Source organism: Anolis carolinensis, chromosome 5, assembly GCF_035594765.1.
Source record: "Anolis carolinensis isolate JA03-04 chromosome 5, rAnoCar3.1.pri, whole genome shotgun sequence".
NCBI lineage: Eukaryota > Metazoa > Chordata > Lepidosauria > Squamata > Dactyloidae > Anolis > Anolis carolinensis.
Window position 1 is genome coordinate 48,973,593 of NC_085845.1, and position 24,795 is coordinate 48,998,387.

Sequence of the window (24,795 nt, forward strand, 5' to 3'; positions counted from 1 at the left end):
TCCTTGTTAATTGTATAATCGGCATTGAACGTTTGCCATACGTGTGTTCTGTAAGCTGCTCTGAGACCCCTTTGGGGGAGAAGGGCAGGGTATAAATACTGTAAATAAATAATAAATAAACATTGGAAGGACTTCGTATAGTTTTCTAGATGAGAGCAAAACAAATAATAAGGGCACACTTTGAAGGAGAAATCACCACTTTAGGGGGCTTCCAGGAATGTTGATTCTCCTTTTCCTGGTCAGGTGGTGGTTGTTGTTGTTGTTTTGCAAGTGAGGATTTACAAAAACTCACTCATTCCAATCTTGATTTGAGAATCTACCAAATGGGTGCATGATGGAATAAGCATTAGTAAGCAGGCAAAGCTAACTCCACATTTTCCAGATATCAGAGGGATTATGTGAACTGCCCAATATTATATGTGATTTTCCATAAAGCTGAACTATTAAAATGAATTACAAAAAGTCAGTGTGGATATTTCAGGTGCTTTTACTACCCATCCTCCAAGCTTCACAGTTCAATAGTCAGCTAATACAGATTACTTTTTTAGACAGCAGTGTCAGCTTCCATTCTATCATCTTCTGCGGATTTCTTAGAGCTAAATAAATGCTTCCTTTGCCAGGTCTGATCACTAAAGGCAGCTGGCTTGTGAAGCAGACACTGGAAATGGAAGGTGCTAAAAAGTGGCAAGATGGATTTTTGTTTTAAAGGTAGTGAAGGCATACACTGCAGCAGTTGAACCCAGGCATGTCTAGCATTGTTATTTTTACAAGAGAATTTCTATTATCTTGGAAGCACTGTAAAATTTAGGTCATCATTCCATACCATTATACCTTCATAACAGTAATTCCCACTTTTGTCTCAGCCTTATTACACAACATCATTGTTCTTCCAGTGCTATTTTGTGATACAGTCATAGGGAATGTGATTTTTATGTCACACTCACAATAATTTGCTAATGACCCCTTTTCCAGAAATTATTCAGTACCCAGTTTGAGTGTGGATGTTTCATTCCACTTCATTATAATAACACTCAGTTAGTGGGTGTGATGTGGGGGTGAATATTCCTTTTTAAAACTATTTTTATTTTTTAAGGTTACAATGTAATAATAATAATTTGAACACCACATTTCTGAGAGGAGTTCAATCCACATTAAGCGGTCAGTGTAGATGTGCCCTTAGGTTCAAGGTTTTCCAGTTTCTAAATCTCTGGCCCAATGGTTTTCTGACACCTTGGTCTCTGGGGTTGCTGGTTCTCCATTGGTACTAATTTAATGCCTTTCCTGCTGACACCACAGGTATTTCAATTTTGGTGGCTGTGTCCAAATCAGTACTGGAATCTGGGTCAGAGCAAGACTGAAAGTTACAGATAGAAAATGATAATTCCCACTCCCTGTGTTTATCCTGTGTCCATGGAGATTTGTGGTTGAGCTCTTAATTAAATGTTGTTGTCCATTTTTAAGTTTATGCTATTTTCCAAGCAACACTTTGAAAGTTCAAGTTTCACAGCATGGTATCTGAGTTAGCAAAACTTTCCACATTTACTGAATGGTAAGCCCCACACTCTATAATGGGACTTTCTTCAGAATGGGTATTTGGCATCAGACTAAATGGCAGATACGTATTAGTGAACCCAAATGGAACCTTTATTAATTGGGAATTATATAATTTGAATCAAAACATCACTGCATGTGTCAAATATGTAAATTATCAGCAGCAGAAACAGTTCTGGTGACTGTTCAAAAGCAGCATTTCAGAATGTTATAGGGAAAATTCTGAAAACATTTATTTTCATTATCTCAAAGAAGTAAATACAGCATTTATGGATTCAAATCTATCCACCTTAGAGGGATAGAATACTTATTGGACCAGAATTTCAGGGTGCACTACATTGTAAAATCAATAGTTGGAAGTCACTTTAACTGCCATGGCTCAGTGTAATGGAATCATGGGAATTGTATCTTCACAAGACCTTAAGCCTTCTCTGTCAAAGAGTTCTGGTGTCTCACCAAACTACAATTCCCAGGATTCTATAACATTGAGCTATGGTTATTAATATGGTGTCAAACTGCATTAATTCTGCAGTGTAGATGCACCTGGAGTTTACATAGACAGAGTCTGTGAATACTCATGTAGAGTCCTTACAATGCATTTCTAAACTCCCAGGCTTAGACTGTGAGTGTTCTTTGAACATAAGTGAAAGAAAGGAGGGGGTCTTACTCTTTTCATCTGATAATGACATTTTTAAAAAAAACATGGTCAAAGGCTCACATGGAACCAGATACTTGGCTCTACAATAGAACTTTTGTGGCAGCTTTTAAAAATATGTTTTCTTTGGAATTCATTGATATATTCCAGGAAATACATCAAAAGTGAACTGTTGCTCCCAAAGGCTTATGCCAAATAAAACATGTTCATCTTTATGTTCATACCATAAGATCACCTTTTTAAAAAAAATCAAAATGATTACTTACGTCATTGGGGTGAACAACAGACAGAAAAATAATTTTCTTCAGTATGTTTCTAGTTTTTCCTTAAGCTTTCACTTCTTCAATGCTATGATCATATACATATTCATCAGGAAATATGTCCTATTGAATTATGAGGACATAGCAGATACCTTCAGGACTGAACTGTACTTGCGTGGTGAGTAGTCAATGTAGCCATTTCCTTGTAGGGCCTCATCACACAAGGATGTTTCCCCGTCACGTTTCATAGTATTCCGTCTTGAAAGAAGATGGAAAATTTATTCAACCCTTCACACAGGACGTGCCTTGGGCCATTTCTAGTTAAATCATGAGCTTCATTCCTCATCACATAGGTGGCTGTTGTCTCCTCCCAATCTGTCGTCCCTGGAGTGTCCACGTCACAATTTTTTTCAATTCATTTTTTAAAAGTGCAATTACAGAAGAGTGTTCTGTGAGACCAAAATAAAGCAATAAAACCTAGCCATGCATGAAAAACAGGAAATTATCAATAAGGCAGAATTATAGTAGTTTGAAATTACACATACAGCCACAACAACAAAATGACAGAATTATTTACTAGTCCTTTTCTGTGTCTGGAGAGTAATGGCGGCAGATGGAGCACCGAGGGGCATGAAAAGACCATCATCATTCATGCTCACACTGAAACATCTGAAAATGAAATGAAAACAACCAAATGTACAGTTTCCCATCTCACAGAAAAATACCAGTTACTACATGCAAGGAGACAAGCAGAGTCAATTCCAGCCTGTCTTTCAAATCCACCCATTTCTAGACACTGCAGAGATGGAGCCCCATGAGCAACCCATGTACGTCATTCAATGGGATTCATGGGATTTTGTCTCTGAAGCATGTAGAAACGGAGGGCAACTTCCGTGTGAAGATGTTCTTAGATCATACTGCTTTGGTCTGCCAATCTGATCATTTATTTAGATCCTTAAATTTTTAAAAAACCTGTAGTACCATCTTTATTGCCCTTCCACACAGCCATATAATACCACAATATCTGCTTTGAACTGGGTTATCTTGAGTCCAAACTGCCATATATTCCAGTTCAAAGCAGATATTATGGGATTTTATTCAGCTATGTAGAAGGGGCCTTGGTTGAGAAGGTGGTGATTTTGTTGTCATTTATTTATTTATTTATAGTATTTATATTCCGTCCTTCTCACCCCGAAGGGGACTCAGGGCGGATCGCATTACACATATAAGGCAAACATTCAATGCCTTAACATAGAACAAAGACAAGACAAACGTGGGGCTCCGAGCTGGCCTCGAACTCATGGTCAGAGTGATTTATGTCAGCTGGCTGCAGCCGGTTGCTCAACAGCCTGCGCCACAGCCCGGCCCATTGTGCAGCCAGAGCTGGATGGAGCATCAATTGGGAAAGCTCCCTTTGAGTACATTGCTCTTGCGATCTTATATAAATCTAATTTTCCTTTAAAAAATATTTAAAGAAGAGTGCTATGCATTAAAGCTTCTAAGGGCCCTTCCAAATAGGCCCTATATCCCAGGATCTGATCCCAGGTTTTCTGCTTTCAACCTGATTATATATCTCCACTGCAAGATAATCTGGGATAAATAGGGATTGGATCCTGGGATATAGGGCCTGTCCGGGCCCCTTCCACACAGTTGAATACACCCCACATTATCTGCTTTGAACTGGTTCATATGGCAGTGTGGGCTCAGTTCAAAGCAGATATAGTGGGTTTTTCGGCCTTGATATTCTGGGTTATAGGGCTGGGTGGAAGAGCCCTCAGATATACAGGTACTACAATTCCGAGCTCGTCTACCCAGAAGTCACCTTACTGCATTCACTGAAGTTTATTTATTTATTTCAACATTTGTATCCCACCCTTCTCACCCAAAAGGGGACTCAGGGTGGCTTACAATAAAACACACATATATAAAAATATAAAATACAATACAAATCAATTAAAATAGTTAACTAATTAATTACAGCAACATTCATAAAATACAATACTAAATAGCAGATAGGCGCAATCAGATCTAAAAATACAAGTCTATCAAATTGACTTCCAGCACACATTATAATACTTAATGCTGCTAGTGTTGTTCGAAGACCTGGTCCCACAATCAGGTCTTAAGTTTCCTACAAAAGGATAAGAGGGAGGGAGCCTGCCTGACTTCGCTTGGGAGGGCATTCCATAGACGGGGAGCCACTACTGAAAAGGCCCTGTCTCTTGTCCCCGCCAGCCGCACCTGTGAGGCTGGCAGGAGCGAGAGCAGGGCCTCACCTGAAAATTTTAAACTTCAAGGTGGGTTGTAACGAGAGACAAGTTCGGACAGATAAGCTGGGCCGGAACTGTTTAGAGCTTTATAGGTTAAGGCCAGCACTTTGAATTGTGCTCGGTAGCTGATCGGCAACCAGTGGAGTTGGCGTAACAGAGGAGTAGTGCGCTCCCTGTACGCTGCTCCGGTTATTAACCTGGCTGTCTCCCGTTGGACTAATTGAAGTTTCCGAACAGTCTTCAAAGGCAGCCCCACGTAGAGTGTGTTGCAGTTGTCTAGAAGGATGTAACAAGAGTGTGGACCACCATGGCCAAGTCCTGCTTCCCAAGGTACGGGCACAGCTGGCACACGAGTTTTAACTGTGCGAAGGCTCCCCTAGCCACCGCCAAGACCTGGGGCTCCAGGCTCAATGATGAATCTGTTGGATTATGGTTGTATGTGTATGAAATGTAAATCAAGTGTTTTCTGCTGTTGAGCAAGAGTGTATTTTTCAGTAATGAAACAGTTAACAGCAGACTAGTTTTGACTGACAGCCTGTTGTGATTGCTATGACCTATCAGGCATGACTTCCGGCCTTTGGGGGTCGGAACTTCCTCCGGACTGAGGAATGTGTCTTATCTTATCGTGGTGTTCGGTTTGAGCTCTCGCTGGAGATGGACTATGAATGCTATGCTCTGTAGCCGAGGATTTAGTGTGAATATTTGCAACTGTAAATAGTTATGTAAATAAAGTTAATCAACAGTTGGACTTCGCCTGCTGGAGTATTTCTTGACCAGTGCTGATTCTCCGCATGGGAATACAGTCTGGAGAAGGAGGTGAGACCGGGATGATGAATTTTGGAATCCACTCTGCACCTCATCATCCCCTGACAGAATCTAGGATCACCCCCAGACTGCGAACCTGAGCCTTCAGGGGGGAGTCCAGCACAGGCTGTAACCCTATACCCTGTTCGGCCTTCCGACTGACTAGGAGGACCTCTGTCTTGTCCGGATTCAGTTTCAATTTGTTGGCCCTCATCCAGTCTGACACAGCAGCCAAGCACCGGTTCAGGACCTGGACAGCCTCCTTAGTGACAGGTGGGAAGGAGTGACAGAGCTGGGTCTATCTACACCAGTGGTTCCCAACCTTTTTTGACCAGGGCCCACACTGACCAGAGCCCACTTGACCAGGGACAACTCTCCAACATTAGTACCAAAAGGGTTATGAATCAGTTTTTGGTGAACTTTAGATTCGGTTTAGCTATCTGGGGTGCTGATTGAGAAAACTGCATTGGATAGACCACATCAGCTCTAGTTTCTGAGACAGAACATATTCCATCCAGCAGTCGCCATCTGCTCGCCCACAGAAAACCATATTGAATAATCTAGAGCTGATGTGGTCTATCCAATGCAATGGTCAACTCTGCGGAAAGGAGCGGAAATGAAATAAATAAATGAATAACTAAAGAGGAAGGAGGTTTAGGGACCGGATTTTATTTATTTATTCATTTATTTGCAGTGTTCCCTCACTTATCACTGGGGTTAGGTTCCAGGACCACCCGCAATAAGTGAAAATCCATAAAGTAGGGACGCTATATTTATTTTAATATTTATACATTATTTTAGTAGTTATACACTATTTTAAGTCTTTATCAACCAATCGTGTGTTGATAAATAGCCTCCTTCTCTTCCCGTTGCCACTTGGGCTCCTTTCCCCTCCCTTTGGCTTCTCCTTCCTCCCTTCCTTAGGCTGTAAATTGTAATTTTTTATTATTTATAATAGTCTTTTAGAGTTTATTGAAAAACTGCGAAATAGTGAATCCGAGAAAAGTGAACCGCAAAGTAGTGAGGGAACCCTGTACATCATTTATATACTGCCTTCCTCCCCTAGGGGGCCCAAAGCAGTTTATAACATACTATACAAACAATCAACATAGTGTTAAAATGGTCAGACCCATAGCATTTAAAACATCCCAAGTAAAAACAGATTAAAACATCGCAAGTAAAACAGTTAAAATCACACAATCTGAAAGCGTCGATCCAAGGCCAGTCCAATGTTAATTCTTCATTGCACATATGGTTCAATGTCTCATTTCTGTTGAGTAAAAGCTTCGTCCCACAACCAGGTTTTTAGTTTCTTCCTAAAGACCATGACGGAGGGTGCAGATCTGATGTCACTGGGGAGGGAGTTTTACATTTTTGTTCTCATGCCCCATTGCTGGGCCACGGTCCACAGGTTGAGAATCACTGATCTACACAGGAGAGTTAATGCAGTTTGGTACCACATGGCTCTATGCTATTGACTCATGGGAGGTGTACTTTTCCCCAGGTCTTTCCCAAAGAGTATTAGGGCCTGCCCGCCCCACCAAGCTACAACCACGATTCCATTGCATGGACATGTGGTAATTAAAGTGTTGTCAAACTGCATTAATTCTATAGCAGTGGTTCTCAGCCTATGGGTCCCCAGGTGTTTTGGCCTACAACTCCCAGAAATCACAGCCAGTTTACCAGCTGTTAGGACTTCTGGGAGTTGAAGGCCAAAACATCTGGGGACACACAGGTTGAGAACCACTGCAATAGTGTAAACCAGGCCTGGGCAAAATTTGAGCCCTCCAAGTGTGTTGGACTTCAATTCCCACCATTCCTAACAGCCTCAGGCCCTTTCCTTTTCCCCCTCAGCCGCTTAAGCTTAAGCGGCTGAGGGGGAAAAGGAAGGGGCCTGAGGCTGTTAGGAATGGTGGGAATTGAAGTCCAACACACCTGGAGGGTTCAAATTTTGCCCAGGCCTGGTGTAAACGCACTCTATGGTAGAAACACCACTTTCCCTTAAAGATAAGGGTATCAAATCTTACCGAGAGAGGCTCGTCCACTAGAGGCCGCTGTGATTTCCCGCGCCCTTTGGCTAATCTTGCGGTATCCGGGAACTCTCGCGCAAAGCCGACTCTCGTATCATCTCGCGTGCTTTCCAAGTTCCGGCCTCTTTGGTTCCCGGCTCGGCGCTATGGCGGTTGGCAAGAACAAGCGCCTCACGAAAGGAGGCAAGAAAGGCGCCAAGAAGAAAGTGTAAGTCCGGGCCGAGAAGACGCGCGGGACTGAGAGGAGGGCGGCTGAGGGGCGGTTGTCGCCGGGGAATGGCGGATGGCTCCGATATTGGTTGGATTGAGGACCGTGGGGGGTGCTGCAGGGAAAGCAGCGCTGCTGACATGGCGGCCTGCTTAGGAAAGGAGAGGCAAAGAATAACCGTCCGGGTCCAGTTAAGCACCCGAAGACATTGTTCCGTGCCCCGAAAGTGAGGCCTTTCACAGGGTTTTTGCGGCCATCTACGATGCAGTTTGGCCCCCACTTCGGCTGCCTTCGCTCAATGCTATGGAACCTTGGAGGTTGTAGTTCCAGTCCCACTCCCAGGATACCATTGCATTGAGCCGTGGCGGCTAAAGTGATGCCAATCTTGCATCAATTCTACAATGTAGATCAGGCATAGGCAGACTTCGGCCCTCCAGGTGTTTTGGACTTCAAACTCCCACCATTCCTAACAGCCAGCAATTGTGGAAGTCCAAAACGTGTTGTCGAAAGCTTTCATGGCCGGAATCACTGGGTTGCTGTGAGTTTTCCTGACTATATGGCCATGTTCCAGAAGCATTCTCTCCTGTCGTTTCGCCCACATTTATGGCAGGCATCCTCAGAGGTTATGAGGTCTGTTGGAAGCTAGATATAGATCGGTGGGAGAAAGAACTGATGTCTGTTTGAGGCAAGTGTGAAGGTTGCAATTAATCACTATGATGAGCATTGAAAAGTCTTGCAGCTTCAAGGCCTGGCTGATCCTTGCCTGGAAGATTTTTTGTTGGGAAGTGTAAGCTGGCTCAGATTGTTTCCTGTCTGGAATTCCGCTGTTTTCAGACGGTTGTTCTTTATTTAATGATTTTAGAGGGGGTTTTTTAATACAGAGAAGCCATCGAAATCCACAAGCATGTGGACAGTTTCAACAGAAAGGAGGAAACCATGAAATGAACAAAATCAGTAGTAAAACAAACTCTAAAATCAGGACAGTAAATAAAGAACAACACTTAGAACACAGGGGAATTCCAGAGAAGAAACAATCGGGGCCAACTAATCACCTCCCAACAAAGGATGCCCCCAGGCAGGAAGCAGCCAAACTTTGAAGCTGCAAGGCTTTTCAATGCTAATCAATGTGATTAATTGCAGCATTCACACTTGCCTCCAACAGACAAGAGTTCTTTCTCTCACCCTAAATCTTCCACAGATATATAAACATTGTTTGCCTAGTTTTCAACAAACCTCACAACCTCTGAGCATGCCTGCCTTAAATGTGGGTGAAACAACAAGAGAGAATGTTTCTGGAACATGGCCATACAGCCTGGAAAACTCACAGCAACCCAGAAGTCTAAAACACCTGGAGGACCGAAGCTTGTCCATACCTGGTGTAGATGCTCCCTTCATCTCCTTTGCAGCAATTTCTGCCCAAAGTCTTATCTTGCAGAGGGGGAAATTTGGTGATATCTTGCACACTTTAATTGTTATAAAGGGAAGCTAAGATGATAATTGATGATGTGGCCTTCCTGAAACAGAAGGAGAGGAAAGGCATTAAACTCTCCCCCATATCAGTAGCTTTCCACGTGTTTTCTGATTTGTAAGCACAGTATCTGTTGAGGTTTGGTTCTAGTTTTTTTTTTTTTTAGTCAAGGCACATTGAGATGTGGTTCTGCCACAGTTTCTTCCTCTGTAATATGAACTGTGGAACCCGGTATGCATTGGTGTCTCTCACACAAGTACAAACCAGGCCTAAGCCTGCTTACCTTAATAATAGGTAAGCAGGCTTTTTTTTAAATGACTGATCTTATACATAGGCATTTTACCGGTAATCGTGCAGCTCTCAGCACATGTTGTACTTGTGCTGCTGCACCCCACAATGTATAGTTTGCATGTTCTGTTTTATCCTGCTTGCATCCTACTTTTAAGTGTTTGATTTTATAGTGTTTTGTATAGATGTTTGTTTGATGTTGTTTCTGTATATGCATATGACCATTGGTCGGAGCATTAATAAATTGATTGATTGATATCTTAATAATAAGCTTTATTTATATCCCACCCCCTCTCTCTGAAGGGACTCGGGACGACTTACAACAAAACAAACAAATCTAGTAAATTATATAACACAGACAATAATCACAATATAGCACAATAATGTAAACATAAATAAACAGTTTACAAGACTATTAAGCCCTCTGCTTTCAAAATTTAGATGGCAGTGACATGTTTAGGCCACATGTTGTGGGTGCACCAACACTGGAATGAATGCTGTTGGATACTACAAACAGCCCTGGCTCAATGCTATGGAATCAGGGGAGTTTACAATCTCTTTAGCCTTCTCTGCCAAAGAGTGCTGGTACCTCACCAAAGTACAACTCCCAGGATTCTATTGCTTAGAGCCATGGCAGGTTAAATTGGTCAAGCTGTGTTCATTCTGCAGTGTAGGTGTGCCCCCTAATACAAATTTTTGAATAGAGGTTGCACAATCAGTCTTCATTTGGAAGCAAATGTATATAGAAAATCATATACTACATCTATCCTGAAATAGTACAGTCACAGAAGGGGTAGTCTATATTTTCCCCTGATTATCAGGGAAGCATTATAATGTTATACCAAATGCCCCATGTACCTTCCATTGAATCTCAAGGGAAGCCCTGGAAATACTCCTTTCTAAAATGCTGGGAAGCCAATTCAGGATATTGTGATGGCAGTGATGGAAATAATCTGTTATATACATATATGTTATATACATAAGTGTATAAATTCCCTAACTGGTCATTAGTAATGTGAAATTACATTTTGTCATAAAAGGGGAGTTTCTACATTTCTTACCATAATTAGAAATCTCAAAATTGATGGCACGGATTCTGCGGGACTGCAGCAAGGGCTTTGGAAGTACAGTAGAGTCTCTCTTATCCAACATAAACGGGCCAGCAGAACGTTGAATAAGTGAAAATGTTGGATAATGAGGGATTAAAGAGAAGCCTATTAAACATCAAATTACATTATGGTTTTACAAACTGAGCACCAAAACATCATGTTTTACAACAAATTGACAGAAAAAGCAGTTCAATACACCAGGGGTCCTCAAACTTTTTAAGCCGAGGGCCGGTCCACAATCCTTCAGACTGCTGAGGGGCCGGATTATCATTTGAAAAAAAATACAAACAAATTCCGATGCACACTGCATATGTCTTATTTGTAGTGCAAAAACAACAACAACAACAAGAACAATGAAAGAACAAAACAATATTTAAAAATAAGAACAATTTTAACCAACATACATTTATCAGGATTTCAATGGGAAGTGTGGTCCTGCTTCTGGCCAATGAGATAGTCAAGTTAACTAGGGTGGTTGTTGTTGTTGTTGTTGTTGTTGTGTTCCTTCAAGTCATTTCAGACTTTGGGTGAGCCTAAGTCTAAAATTTATTTATTTATTTATTATTTACTGCATTTATTTACTACATTTGTATCACACCCTTCTCACCCCAAAGGGGACTCAGAGTGGCTTACAAATTATATGTACATACAATATATTATTAGCATAGCACAATATTAGCATTATATATTACTATATTGAACTATACCACTATATTGTAATATTATATGTAATATAGAATATATAATTAATATTATTATATGGTATTATTATTAGTGTTATATTGTATTACATTATAATATTATTATCAATATTATATGTATATACAATATATTATATTATAAAACTGAGGGCGGGGGCCAGGTAAATGACCTCGGAGGGCCGCATTCGGCCCCCGGGCCTTAGTTTGGGGACCCCTGCAATACACGGTAACATTATGTAATAATTACTGTATTTATGAATTTAGCACCAAAGCATAGCAATGTATTGAAAACATTGACTACTAAAAGGCAGACTGCGTTTGATAATACAGAATGTTGGATAAGTGAGACTCTACTGGAAACTTCTGAGGTGATTTAAAACTATTTTCCCCTTTTTTCAAAATCAGGGTTGATCCTTTCTCAAAGAAGGACTGGTACGATGTCAAGGCCCCAGCAATGTTTAATATTCGAAACATTGGGAAGACATTAGTCACCAGGACTCAGGGAACAAGTAAGTTGCATCAGTATGAAGTCTGTGCTTTACTTCTAGTGTTGTAGGACTTGTTAGGTAATACTTGATGAATTGTGGTGCTTCTACCAATTTTTTTCATACAGTACTTGGTAATTTTAGTTTAAATGTAAGGCCTCAGGTCTTCTAATCTAAATTGAGCTGTATAGGGAAAATCTTTTTTTTTTCTATCTCTGGTAAAGAAATCATAAAAGGTAGGGCTTAATCTGATTGTTAGTGTGAAGTAAAGTAGACACAGCGAATCAGTGTGAACATTAATATCGATTCCATTGATTTATTAGGTTTGTCTGGTACTGACGCTTGGACATAGGGTACCGTTTTATTATCCAGGCGGATATCCCACCAGGGGTGCTAAAGAGAGAAGGATTATCTCATTTGGGGGGAGGGGGTTGAAGGAGGAAAACCATTTCTCCCATTTTCGCTGGTCATTTTGCCTTCACACGGTTGTTTCCATGACAGGGACATGGGCGGGGGGGGAGTAACAGGAAAACGTGGTAATGGTTTTCCACCTTCAACCTACCTTCCACCCCCATAAATGGGGCAATCCTTTTCTCTAGTGCCCCCGGTGGCCTCTGCCTGGATAATGGAACAGTACTGGACAGCAGCGAACATTAGGATTATATTGTGCATTTTACTTAGAATTTTAGTAATTTATGGTGAAGAGATGATACAATTCTGAGAAATGTTTTAGATTGCAGCATTAGCTTCGTATAATGGATTTTACAATAAAGGCCTGATGAAATAATAACACTATTTAATTATTACAGAAATTGCCTCTGATGGACTTAAAGGGCGTGTGTTTGAAGTAAGTCTTGCTGACCTACAGAATGATGAAGTTGCCTTCCGTAAATTCAAATTGATCACTGAGGATGTGCAAGGAAAGAATTGTTTGACCAACTTTCATGGCATGGACCTGACACGTGACAAAATGTGCTCGATGGTCAAAAAATGGCAGGTTAGTAATGCTGGCATATAGTTGCACTAAGTTTTAAGTGTTGCATTTCTTTGTGGGATTTTTTAGACTCCATATGATGGCTAAATATTGTAGGTAGTTCTAAGGGTATTTAATCTTGTTGATCTATAATGTTTTGATATTCAAAACTTTTGTCTAAGTATGATCTTATGTTAAGTTTTATGTTTTTTGTTAATTTTTTTCCAGACAATGATTGAAGCCCACGTTGATGTAAAAACTACAGATGGATACCTTCTGCGCCTTTTCTGTGTTGGCTTCACCAAGAAGCGTACCAACCAGATTCGCAAGACTTCCTATGCCCAGCACCAGCAGGTCCGCCAAATCCGGAAGAAAATGGTGGAAATCATGACACGAGAAGTACAAACAAATGACCTGAAAGAAGTTGTCAACAAACTGTAGGTTGATCTATTTTTTAGAAAGGCAGTCCTTATTCTTTACAGTATATAATGTGTAATATAGATTCCACTTTTTGTTCTTACTTTATGCTTGCACTCCAAAAAGATGTTTGAGTAAAAGCCATTCTGATGCCACTGATATGGCCCAAATTCATGCAATGCAGCATTGTATAACAGCAGCAGCATCATTTTACCTTGCCATTGTAGATAATTTTACCTGTTTCATTTTACTGGGGTGAATCCAAACTTGGTTTTAGGCAATTATTGGGTCTTAAATTGGTTATCACTTATCTGTCGTGTTAGTTTTAGTGGATTTGTTTTGCTGTATTACTTACTCTAGCTTGATCCCATTGTAGATATTTGTAGATAATTTCTTCAGCCATACTTGAGATTAAGTTTTTCTTTCAGGCATTGTAATACTGCATAAATCACAGGTGGTAATCAGATTTTTTTTAATTAAAAGGAAAAAAATTAAGTTTTAGTTGATGTAAGATGACAACATTCCATTTTACAAAGAGGCAATTGTACTGGTTTTGATGCTATCTACTACTGTGCTCACATCACCCATATAAAGGTTTTCTGTACTATCCATATCACATTGGATGGCAAGTCAATAATTTTAGTTTGAAAATAGATCACATCATCTGTTTTGCAACATGGGGACAATCCCAACTGCAAGTGGACATCAGAGGCCACTATCATAAAAAATGTCACGTTTCTATGTATCTTTATTTCTGTTAGTTTTGGTAATTTAGGAGAATGCTAAGTGAAAAGTTTCTTTCTTTTAGGATTCCAGACAGCATTGGTAAAGATATAGAAAAGGCATGTCAGTCAATCTATCCCCTTCATGATGTCTATGTTCGTAAAGTCAAGATGCTTAAGAAACCCAAATTTGAATGTAAGTATTGTTTTATATATCAAAAGATTATCATTCAGTATATTAATTTGGTATGGGAATGAATGATGACACCTTGTTTCGGTCCCATATGAGTCAGTGATTATGCTTTTCTAATGCTGACATTCCCATACACCATAAAAAGAGTAATTTTAAAAGCTTTGTGAAAGATATAAAACAAATGTTCAAGCAGCTTAATATGAAATGTGGTTGGATTTCTTAAAGGCCCATGAATTAATTTGAACTTGAATTTTCCTTTGTAGTGGGCAAGCTGATGGAACTGCATGGTGAAGGTGGTGGTGCTGGAAAGCCATCCAGTGATGAAGCTGGTGCCAAGGTAGAACGGGCTGATGGGTATGAGCCCCCTGTGCAAGAATCTGTCTAAACTCAGTTAATAAGAACACAAAATAAAAACAAAAGATTTAATATATCCTCTGGTGATGTGTTTTTGTGTGGGACACTTGCTTTTATTTTATTGTGGTTTGCTAAAGGTCTCTGACTGGGAAGCGATTTAATTAGTTGGAATTTTCTATTTCACTTTAATTTTGGGAGCAAAATTGGTCAAAGTGTTTCTGTTACGTTTCAGGGTAGCTTGGTTGCAGCTTGTGCTATTTTGACAGTAAATATGTACTTATAAAATCTGGGAATGTACCTACACATCCTTTCTACTATCCAAAAAAAAGCTCTGTCCACTGTATGTTGGTTTCGTCTGTGCATTGACATGAGCCATAATGTCACTATATATAGAACAACTAGCTGGTTTCATCCAGACTTCAGATAGGTAGCAGAAGAAGCTGGCAGGCAGGGCTCTTCAGTTTCACCTGGGATTGGATTCTTGTCTTGCCCTACTTGGAAATCCATGGTGTTCTTTAGGTCTCTTTAGTTCAAGTACTAAGAAGGCCCATACCAGTTCACATGACAAGCTGTGTCTAGGATGGTAAGTTAAGTATAATGTGCTTAAAACATCACATTCAAGCTTTAGGTATATGGGATGTAAGATTAGGATTATACCTACACTTTTTACTGACACTGTATTTTAAGAGCCCTTTAGGTGGCACTGTTGGAATGAGACTAGCACATTTGCCAACAGTTTGCAAAACAGATGACTCAGCCAGATGCTTATTTAAATTTATGAAATGCTAATAAATACAACAGCACCAATTTACTGTCTCACAAAATAATTAATGCATTTTTCATTAACAAGGCCAAAGAAACCCACCCGGAATTTGAAGTACCATTAAATATCAGAATTAGCTCTTGATCAAAATATGAGTGTTTGTTATTCTAATGTTTCAAACAAGTAAACATCGTGTTCAGTCTGCTTAGAATTGGCTTTCAGTAAACACCTCAAGTGAACTTTCACAGCTAATGCCATAGTCTACATTTAAGAGTTGCACTGAATTTTGTATTAAAATAAATTGACCTAAGCACGTGGTGGGTTCAACTTTTCTCTACGGCAAGAAGGGAAATGTTGTTTTTAAAATAGGAGGAGCCCATATTTTACATTCAATCATTATGCTATCATTTGGATGCAATTATTTTCCTTACTGTGCATCTGTTGGATGAATGATACTTCTGGCTTTGCAGCCATTTTCCTTTGATGATGAGCTCACCAACTTACAAAGCAGTTCATGGCTACTTAAAAATATACATATTTATAAGGTATTCATATTTACTTCTGTTTTTAAAAAATGAAACATGTCAGACTTAAGATGATCTTTCCATACAAAAGGTTAATTACCTAATAAGTAGACACCAAGATGCAAAATCTATGGATTGAGTTAGAAAATATGCTAACTGCTAACACCAGAGAAATACTAGTGTACCTTAAAAGGTTAAAATGTTCAATTACAATAGAAATTTGTGAAGTTGTATCAAGCATTTTCCAATACCTAAACATGTTCACTTGAGATAAAAATCTTTTTGTGAAAATGACATTTCTGCATCCTCAAAAGTACTACAGTAGTTTCACTTATCCAACACTCGCTTATCCAACGTTCTGGATTATCCAACGCATTTTTGGAGTCCATGTTTTCAATATATTGTGATATTTTGGGACTAAATTCATAAATACAGTAATTACTACATAGCATTACTGCATATTGAACTACTTTTTCTGCCAAATTTGTTGTCTAACATGATGTTTTGGTGCTTAATTTGTAAAATCATAACCTAATTTGATGTTTAATAGGCTTTTCCTTAATGCCTCCTTATTATCCAACATATTCGCTTATCCAACATTCTGCCGGCCCGTTTATGTTGGATAAGTGAGACTCTACTGTAATTATAGTACAGTAGGAGTCTCACTTATCCAAGATAAACGGGCTGGCAGAACATTGGATAAGCAAAAAGGTTGGATAATGAGGGATTAAGAAAAAAGCCTATTAAACATAAAATTACATTATGATTTTACAAATTAAGCACCAAAATAATGTTTTACAAGAAATTGACAGAAAAAGCAGTTCAATACACAGTAATGTTATATAGTAATTACTATATTTACGAATTTAGCACCAAAACATTGCAACATTTACTACTAAAAGGCAGACCTCCTTGGATAATACAGCATTGGATAAGTGAAGCTTGGATAAGTGAGACTCTACTTTCAATTTTTTTAAAAGTACACTTATTTTGAGCCCAATTTTTATGCAGAGGAAATAAACCCTGAGGAAAGCAAATGCTTTGATTGATCAGGGGGAACCAGCATTAATGTCAAGATACAATTAACATGGTGAAGTGATTTGAGCGTTGGACTAGGATTTGAGTCTTTGTTGGGCTATGGAAACCCATTGAGTGCGAGTCATACTCTCAGCACCAGAAAACTCAGTAGATTTGCCTTAGGGTCAGAAATCAGAAATGACTTGAAGACAAATAATTTTTTCACCCCAGTAATAAAATAGGTAATAGTAACAAAAGGGATAGGTTTCTAAATGGTCATTGTATGTGACAACCACCCAATAGACCAGGTACAGGCAAACTTCAGCCCTCCAGATATTTTGGATTTCAACTCAAGAAATCCCAGCCAGTTTACTGGCTGTTAGTAATTGTGGGAGTTAAAGTCCAAAACACTTGGAGGGCTGAAGTTTGCCCATGCCTTCTTATAGATCACCAAAGCATAGCCACTGGAAATTGGCTTTCTTGTCCATTACACCCATGCGCAAGGGTGCGTGGATAGGGCTTATTAAGTCGAATGGAGCCACCATGCATTAGATTTAACATACTTTCCTCCATTTCCAAACTACTGGGAGAACTTTGGTTTGACTAGTGTCAACATCATTTTTAGCCAGGGGAAGCATTTCATTGCAGCATTACTAATTTATATCATATGCTCCCTATTTACTTGGCATATTTTGCTAGAACGGGATTCCCCTTAAAGCCTTGATCATCCCAGCAATCTGCCATGCTATAGCTGCCCAATATAGTTCACATGTCTTGAAGGACAAGACAGTTCATCACTCATTTCCTGTTGTGTCAACACTGAAGTCATTAAAAGCACAGCTAGGTTTTTCAGACTCATCATTTCTTTGGAGTGGCAGGGGTTCCAATTTTTCAGTGCTTCATATTGCCATTATACAAGCTCTATCTGCTCACCGTGTCTTCAGTTCAATGGAGCTGTACTTCCACATATTTGTTTTGTAAAGGCTCCTCTTGTTCCATGCCATATATATTTGTTTCAAATACTATGTGATCAAGCATGTTTTCTATTAGAAACACTTCAAATGTTTTAGCACTTTTTGGATAGTCTCTGGCTGCTTTGTGATAAAATGTCAGGATGTCCTCTGAAGTTCATTGCATCTCTGCCTCTCATGAAACCAGGATTTATGCTTGATCTTTATTATTATTTTGGACAGAAAAGCACCTAAGTTAAATGAAATGGATTTCTTTTGCCAGTTGTTCATTACAGAAAATCATGATAGCTGGCTGAAATTCAGGGACATTGTGTAAATTATTTGTATAACATTAAAAAGCTTACCTTGTGGATCAACATCTACGTGTATAATTTTAACAGAGAGGGTACTAAAATGTGTTTTGCAGGATGACAATTACAAACAATACCCTACTGACTGATGAAATGTTCAAGTTCCATATTTATCTTTGAAAGGTAATGGAATATGGAAGTTTACCAAGAAGTATCAGATGCTGTAGGCAATATTTCAGAAGAACAAAGTGGCAAACCCTTTTTCAAGTGTTCCTTGCTCAAGAAAACAAATTCATGGGATCAGCATAAGTCAATCTTACTCAAAGTACATAACACACACTACAAATCATAAAGTTTCATAAAGCTGTGAAGAACTGTTGGATTTGTCTAAAGCAGTGGTTCTCAACCTGGGGTCCCCAGATGTTTTTGGCCTACAATTCCCAAAAATCCCAGCCAGTATACCAGCTATTAGGATTTCTGGGAGTTGAAGGCCAAAAACATCTGGGGACACCAGACTGAGAACCACTGAAAGGAACTGTATGAGAATTTCCCAGGATAACACTGGGAAAAGGCTATGTCCTACTATCTATAAAATCTTACAAAGTTACAAATTCATGAACATATTAAGACAAAATTTTCCACATAGGGAATGTTTTCAGCAGACTTGAGAACACTAATCCCAGTGTACATAATTGCTTTGGGAGCTTCATTGTTTCTTGATAAAGTTACATGTTTATGCTTTATACTTGGAGCTGTTTCCAAGACTTAATAGCAAATATGTAAGGACAAATAGTCAATACAGAAGCATGGGCTAAATGTAGATTTTATTTCCAAAAGGTACCAAATTGAAAAATGAGTTAAAAGTGGAACATTGTTGGCTATGAGTAGAATATTATGTACACATCAAAACTATCAAAATGTATGAAATCACTCTGATCCATGGCTTGGGAAATTGCATTTCATAGCAAAAGAATGGAGCCCCTGGTGGTGCAGTTGGTTAAACTGCTGAACTTGCTAATGGAAAGGTTGGCAGTTCGAATCCAGGGAGCAGGGTGAGATCCTGCTGGTTAGCCCCAGCTTCTGCCAACCTAACAGTTAAAAAAAGATGCAAATGTGAGTAGATCAATAGGTACCACTCTGGCAGGAAGGTAACGGCACTCCATGCAGTCATGGCAGCCACATGACCTGGGAGATGTCTACGGACAAAGCTGGCTCTTTGGCTTAGAAATGGAGATAATTACCAACCCCCAGAGTCAGACATGACTAGGCTTAATGTCAGGGGAGAACCTTTACCTTTTAGCAAAAGAATGCATATTCTCAGCATTTTCTTTTATTTTTATAAAATTTATTTAGATGGATTTGGTACATTTTGGAAACAAAAGCCACATATGCCACTCTTTTAGTTGCTGCTTTTCCTATATTTTAGCAAACTTCCCTTGAATGAGGGGAAGCTGGAAATGCCAAATTTCACTTGATATATTCCAACGTCTTACTATTTGTGTGTTATGTTTAAATTGTTTTGAAGATACAGAGGAAAATCTAACATAAAAGGCAAAAAAAAAAAGATTGAGACTCTTTTGTAGTAATGACACCATGCATTGGAGTAAGCAGCTATGGCAATGAGACATTGTTTAACATACGCTTATCACTGCTTCCAAAGATGAAACACCACATACTTTCTACATATAACATGGTTCTTGAAAACAGACTTGGTGAAAAGACAAGTGTCTTACATGATTTAGAAAAATCTATAATGATAAAAGAATGAAGGATACAAGAAACATGTATCTATACATAAGCCTTCTGGATATAAAAACAATAGATAGAGGCATCTCATTGCCCACATAGACCTTTCCTTGAAATTTACCTGGTTAAAATAAATGGGGCAACAAGCCAGCTCAGTGGCAAAATATATGTCATTTATATAATTCATTTTAGGTTCAATCCTTTCCATGTTTAGGTTAAAAGAATCATCTAGCAGACAACAGAAAATACAACTGTTTTAAGACCTCAGAGAATCAGTATCTGTAAATAATAAGGGACCAATCAGACAAAAATGCTCTGATCCATTGTAAAGTATAGGCTGTTCAGATAGCTATGTAACTAATTCCAGAGAATCTTGCTGCTTCAAGATATTTTAATCTCTTCTGTCATAAAATAAGTGATGCATTAAGCAATGGGTAATTTACTTGGCCTGAGTAAAAGAAAAGGTAAAATAAACCCCCAAACCCTGTACTTTACACTGATAATACTATACATGATGTATTGCTTTCACACGGTGGCTGTTAAGAGTTTACTGAGAAAATGTACCATATTATTTGCATCAGAAATGAAAAGATGCAATTCAAGCAGTCTTTGAATGTGCAGTTGTACTTGAAGAGTGCTAAAATGGCTAAAATACAATCAGTTTAAATAGGTTCTGTATCAAATTCTGTTTCTTGGAACAATAAATGGGGGGGCAGGGGGGATGCTTGTAAGTGTGAACTGGAAAATAAAAGTATTTTACAATTTAATGTTTTTAATATAAAAATAGTGCAAAAATGCATTTGATAGTCAAAAAGTTTGATCAAATGATCATAAATGGCAACCTCCGTCGCCCAGCGTATAATGTGCTTTTGTGCTAATAAGGTATTCATTTGTATTGGCAGATTGTTCAAAACTGTTTCAACCTTAGGAAAATTCTAGTATCTGGACAAAGTTTTTTGGAAATATTCCAGATTTGCCACGTAGTTTCCCACTCAGCCATTCTTCATCTAAAGATTCCAGTTCTGTTATAATATCACCAACCTGTAGGAATAAATAATTGGAATCAAGATAAAACATTTTACCTGAACATATCTCATATATACTAGCTTTCAGTACTGTCCAATACTTTAAATCCACCTCTCCATGATATTTTGCTCATAGTATTTTTAGTAGCATTTCAGGTTAGGATGAAAATTAGGAGCAAAAATTTTGATTACAGTGACTTTCAAAACTGCAAGTGGCAAATTTTGAAGGACAATCTTTCATTATGTTACTGAAGAGGTTCTTTTTAACGTTCAGCAGATCATATTCCACAGAAGTGAATAACAAAGCAACTATTAAGACTTAATGCAGAGCAAAACACCCGTATGATAGGTCTTCACACTTTAGAAAGCTGATTGACAGATTGCCTAAATTTCAAATAGCTGGGAAATAAAAATGAAGTAGTACTGAGAAGGCTTAAAGTTAGAAAGCATGCTAAACCTATCCTTCAAGACAGACATTTCAAAGCTAGGATGCCACTACTGAAAAAAGCCCTTCAGATTGTTACTGAATATATACTTATAGTAATAGAGGCACTTGCAGCATGACTGGGGTGGAAATCAGGCAGCTTTCCAGATATTATTGAGCCGAACTCTCAGAATTCGTCACCACTGAGTGCTGGACAGAGCTGCTATGAGTTGCAGTCCTACAACATCTAGAAGCCCACAAAATTCCTACCACAGAGTTTGGCCTCAGCAGAATTTCTTGAAACACAAGCAGTTTAGTAATACAAACATCTGAGATTAAGTCAGATTCACCGGGGTTTACTTATCACAAGAAATGTATTGCCAATGAAATGGAATTACATTTTATCATTCTAGTTGATCGCTGCTATACTTACAGCAGATCACCATTATATCCCTTTGCTACTTTAAACAGTCAGGCCAACAGTGAAATTAGCTCAACACTCTTGACATTAACCAAAATCAGAGCTCATGTTTGGGACAGGGATAAAGTTTAAACCTCTTGCAAGCAACATATAACCTTCAACTACTGTCGGACCTTGGATTGCTTTAGGAAAGGCTCAATACTTCAGCCATAAACGGAAGGTTAAGCAATATATTGAGTCAGATGAGCCAACAGACAGAAAGCTGGTATTAGAAGCAGTAGTACACAAACAGTAACTATGAAGCCGCAATCAAAACCTCTTTCTGTATACATGTTTTCAAAATATTATCTAGTAAAAAAGACATGTACCATTGCCCTACCACAGCATTGCCGCAAAAACAAATGAATTAAAGATGCTTACTGTTATGATTGAGCCTCATGGCTCTGTTACTGACAGACGTGGGCGTAAGACTCCTCGAGAGTCAGATACTCTCGAGGAGCGAGAGAGAAAAAGACTGCGAGACATATTTGCAGCACCATCTGACGAGGAGTCTTTCGAAGGGTTTACGGAGAGAATGGAGGAGGGGCTGGTTAGCTCAGAGGAGGATGAGATGGATTGGACTCGGGTAAGGGAGGAAGTGGGTGCCACTGGCCATGATGGGACAGAAGATGAATGGGGACCTTCAGGATTAGACCCATGGTTTAGCTGGAGGGATGGGACGGGATCCACAGCTGGAGATGCTGTTGGGCGTAGTCAGAGGTGTTCCAGCTCTGACGAGGAAAGTGATGAGGAAACGCCCGGGTTAAGGAGGACAGCTGACAGTGATGAAGATTTGTAACTGGCATAAAATGGGGCTTGGGAGCAATTGCAAATTGCGTTGGGCAAGGTAATCTGGGCAAACGCTTGGGATCCGTGTGTGTGTGGGACGCTTCCCTGAAGACTTGTGTGCTTTCCTGTGCTGTGACGTAAGTTGATTGGAATCCAGGGTCAGACGGCGGGAGGGATTGTGTGGGCATTTGTTTGTGCAAACCTGTGCTTACTCTTATTAGCTTGACCCTCCGTCGTCTTCTTGACGGACGCCATCTCCTGCTTTGAGAACTCGGACTGAACTGACCACGGCTTGTCTTCCCCCCTTCTTGGACTTGGAAAAACTACAAACGTCTGCTTCTGGCTTTGATCTACGGAACGGAACTGGTCTACTCAACTGCTACAATCCTTGGCTGATTTACTCGTGTTGGAGATCCTGTCTGCTGTGTGTGTGGGGGAGCGACGCAAGTTACTCTAAGCACAGTGTTGGCAGCAGAGAGGAATCTGCTGCCAATTAGTTGCATTCTTTGTATCTTTTGTTCCTTGGCTTTCGTTTCGTTTATACCCAGGCTGAAACAAGCAGTTTGTTTTTACCCGGATTAAACTCCGGTTTAATCCGGTTTATCTTTTGAACATTTACTTTTGCCCCTTTTTGCTCCTAAAGGCAAAAACTGCCTGGCCCTTGTGTTTTACGGGCATTTTTGAGTTCTGTAATCTAATAAACTCTGTTACTTTGAATCTTGTGGCGTTCTGTCCTTGACAGATTGCCCAACGCCCATAAAAAGTTTATTGCCGCAATAAACCCGTCAGGAAGACGATGGATGAGTTAAGGGTCAAAGTAGACCAATTGCAAACGGCTTTTACCGTTAGCCAAACAGCTCAGGCTGTGAAAGGACATGTTTTGACTCCTGAACGCTTTGACGGAACCAGGTGCAAGTTGCCAACCTTTTTGGCACAAGTGGAGCTTTATTTTTCTCAGCTCAGTGCTCATGCTTTTCCTACAGACACTAGCAAGGTGGCCTTTATTTTGAGTTTGTTGACCGGTCCCGCAGGACAATGGGCCACTAATTTAATTTTGGGAAATGACCCAGTCAAGGACAATTTGAATAATTTCAAAAAGTTGTTAACTGATACTTTTGGGGATCCTCTCCGCACGGAGAACGCTGGGTGGGCTCTGTATCGGTTGAAACAGGGAAAGGGGACTGTTTTGGATTACTTAAATAAGTTTAACCTGTATCGCCACCAGCTGGATTGGGGGGAAAATGCATTCATGCTTTTATTTACTGCCGGGTTAAGTGATATGCTCCAGGATGAATTAGCACGCTTGGAGCCGGCTGAAAGCTGGGACGCCTTAGTAGCTAAGGTGCTGCGTTTAGACGCAAGGTTCGAGGCTCGTAAACACTCAAAAGTAATGTGTGCGCCACCCATGCATGTAACCAGGGCACCTGTGGTGATGGGGGAAGAGCCCATGGAGCTTGGGGTCTTTAAAAAGCTGTCTACAGAGGAAAAGAGCCGTAGGAGGCAGCTGGGCTTGTGTTTGTACTGTGGGAAGGCTGGGCATTTTGCCAAAAATTGTAATGTGAAACCTTCCCAGCTTTCGGGAAAAGGCCAGCCCTAGTGCGACGTGAGTCCAACGCACTAGGGCTCCTCAAGCAGTCAACTGAGGGGAGGAAGCATGTTTTCATACCCATTACATTATCTGTTGGGGGAAGGGAACTTGTTTCTACTTTGGCACTGCTGGACTCAGGGGCTACGGTCTCCTATGTAGATATTGAGTTTGCTAAGAAGCATGGCATTCCTAGAGTGCGCAAGGCATGCGACGTGTGGGTGGAAGGAGCAGATGGGAGACTGCTGGAGACTGGGGTGGTTAACCATGAAACCTCAGCAGTAACATGGGAGGTGCAGGGAGTAACGGGAACGTTTGTGTGGGATATTACGAGCTTGCCTAGATATGATGTGATCCTGGGGATGGATTGGCTAGCTGTAGTAAACCCACAAGTAGATTGGGCAACACGTAAAGTGATCTTAAAGAGGCAGGACTGTTGCACTCTAAATGTTACTCATTCTGATATGGAGGGAGTGCCTGCTGAGTATGGGGAGTTCTCTGATGTATTTTGTAAAAGAGAAGCGGACAAATTACCACCGCACAGGCCATATGATTGCGCCATCAAGTTGGCAGAAGGTGCGAAACTGCCAGCAGGGAGGCTGTATGCCTTGACTGTACCGGAAAGGCAAGCTTTGCGGGAGTTTCTAGATGAAAATTTAGCCAAGGGGTTTATTCGCCCATCTAGTTCTCCAACTGCGGCACCAGTATTCTTT

At 40.0% G+C, this 24,795-nt stretch overlaps 2 protein-coding genes, 1 long non-coding RNA gene and 1 other non-coding gene across 8 annotated transcripts in view; 2 read left to right on the forward strand and 2 right to left on the reverse strand.

The window, feature by feature from the left end:
• Nucleotides 1–469: 469 nt before the first annotated feature.
• On the reverse strand, nucleotides 470–7,699 carry LOC134299155 (uncharacterized). Its single transcript, XR_010006314.1, has 2 exons — nucleotides 7,568–7,699; nucleotides 470–3,135 (listed from the first exon to the last, which is right to left on the reverse strand). It is a non-coding gene; the product is annotated as an uncharacterized LOC134299155 (long non-coding RNA).
• On the forward strand, nucleotides 7,622–14,564 carry rps3a (ribosomal protein S3A). The gene is made up of 6 exons (XM_003221748.4): nucleotides 7,622–7,778; nucleotides 11,750–11,853; nucleotides 12,639–12,826; nucleotides 13,031–13,239; nucleotides 14,028–14,137; nucleotides 14,398–14,564. The coding sequence occupies exons 1-6, from the start codon at nucleotides 7,717–7,719 to the stop codon at nucleotides 14,517–14,519; spliced, it is 795 nt and encodes a 264-aa protein (XP_003221796.1). The 5' UTR covers nucleotides 7,622–7,716; the 3' UTR covers nucleotides 14,520–14,564.
• Nucleotides 14,195–14,261, forward strand: LOC134299823 (small nucleolar RNA SNORD73). Its single transcript, XR_010007063.1, has one exon. It is a non-coding gene; the product is annotated as a small nucleolar RNA SNORD73 (small nucleolar RNA).
• Nucleotides 14,565–19,657: 5,093 nt separating the features above from the next.
• Nucleotides 19,658–24,795, reverse strand: part of sh3d19 (SH3 domain containing 19) — an 86,091-nt gene continuing 80,953 nt past the window's right edge. For all 5 annotated transcript variants that reach the window (XM_062981072.1, XM_062981071.1, XM_062981074.1 and 2 more), the window contains one exon: nucleotides 19,658–20,840. In XM_062981072.1, the coding sequence (XP_062837142.1) occupies nucleotides 20,724–20,840 (117 nt within the window). In that variant the 3' untranslated portion in view covers nucleotides 19,658–20,723. The remainder of the gene's footprint in view (nucleotides 20,841–24,795) is intronic.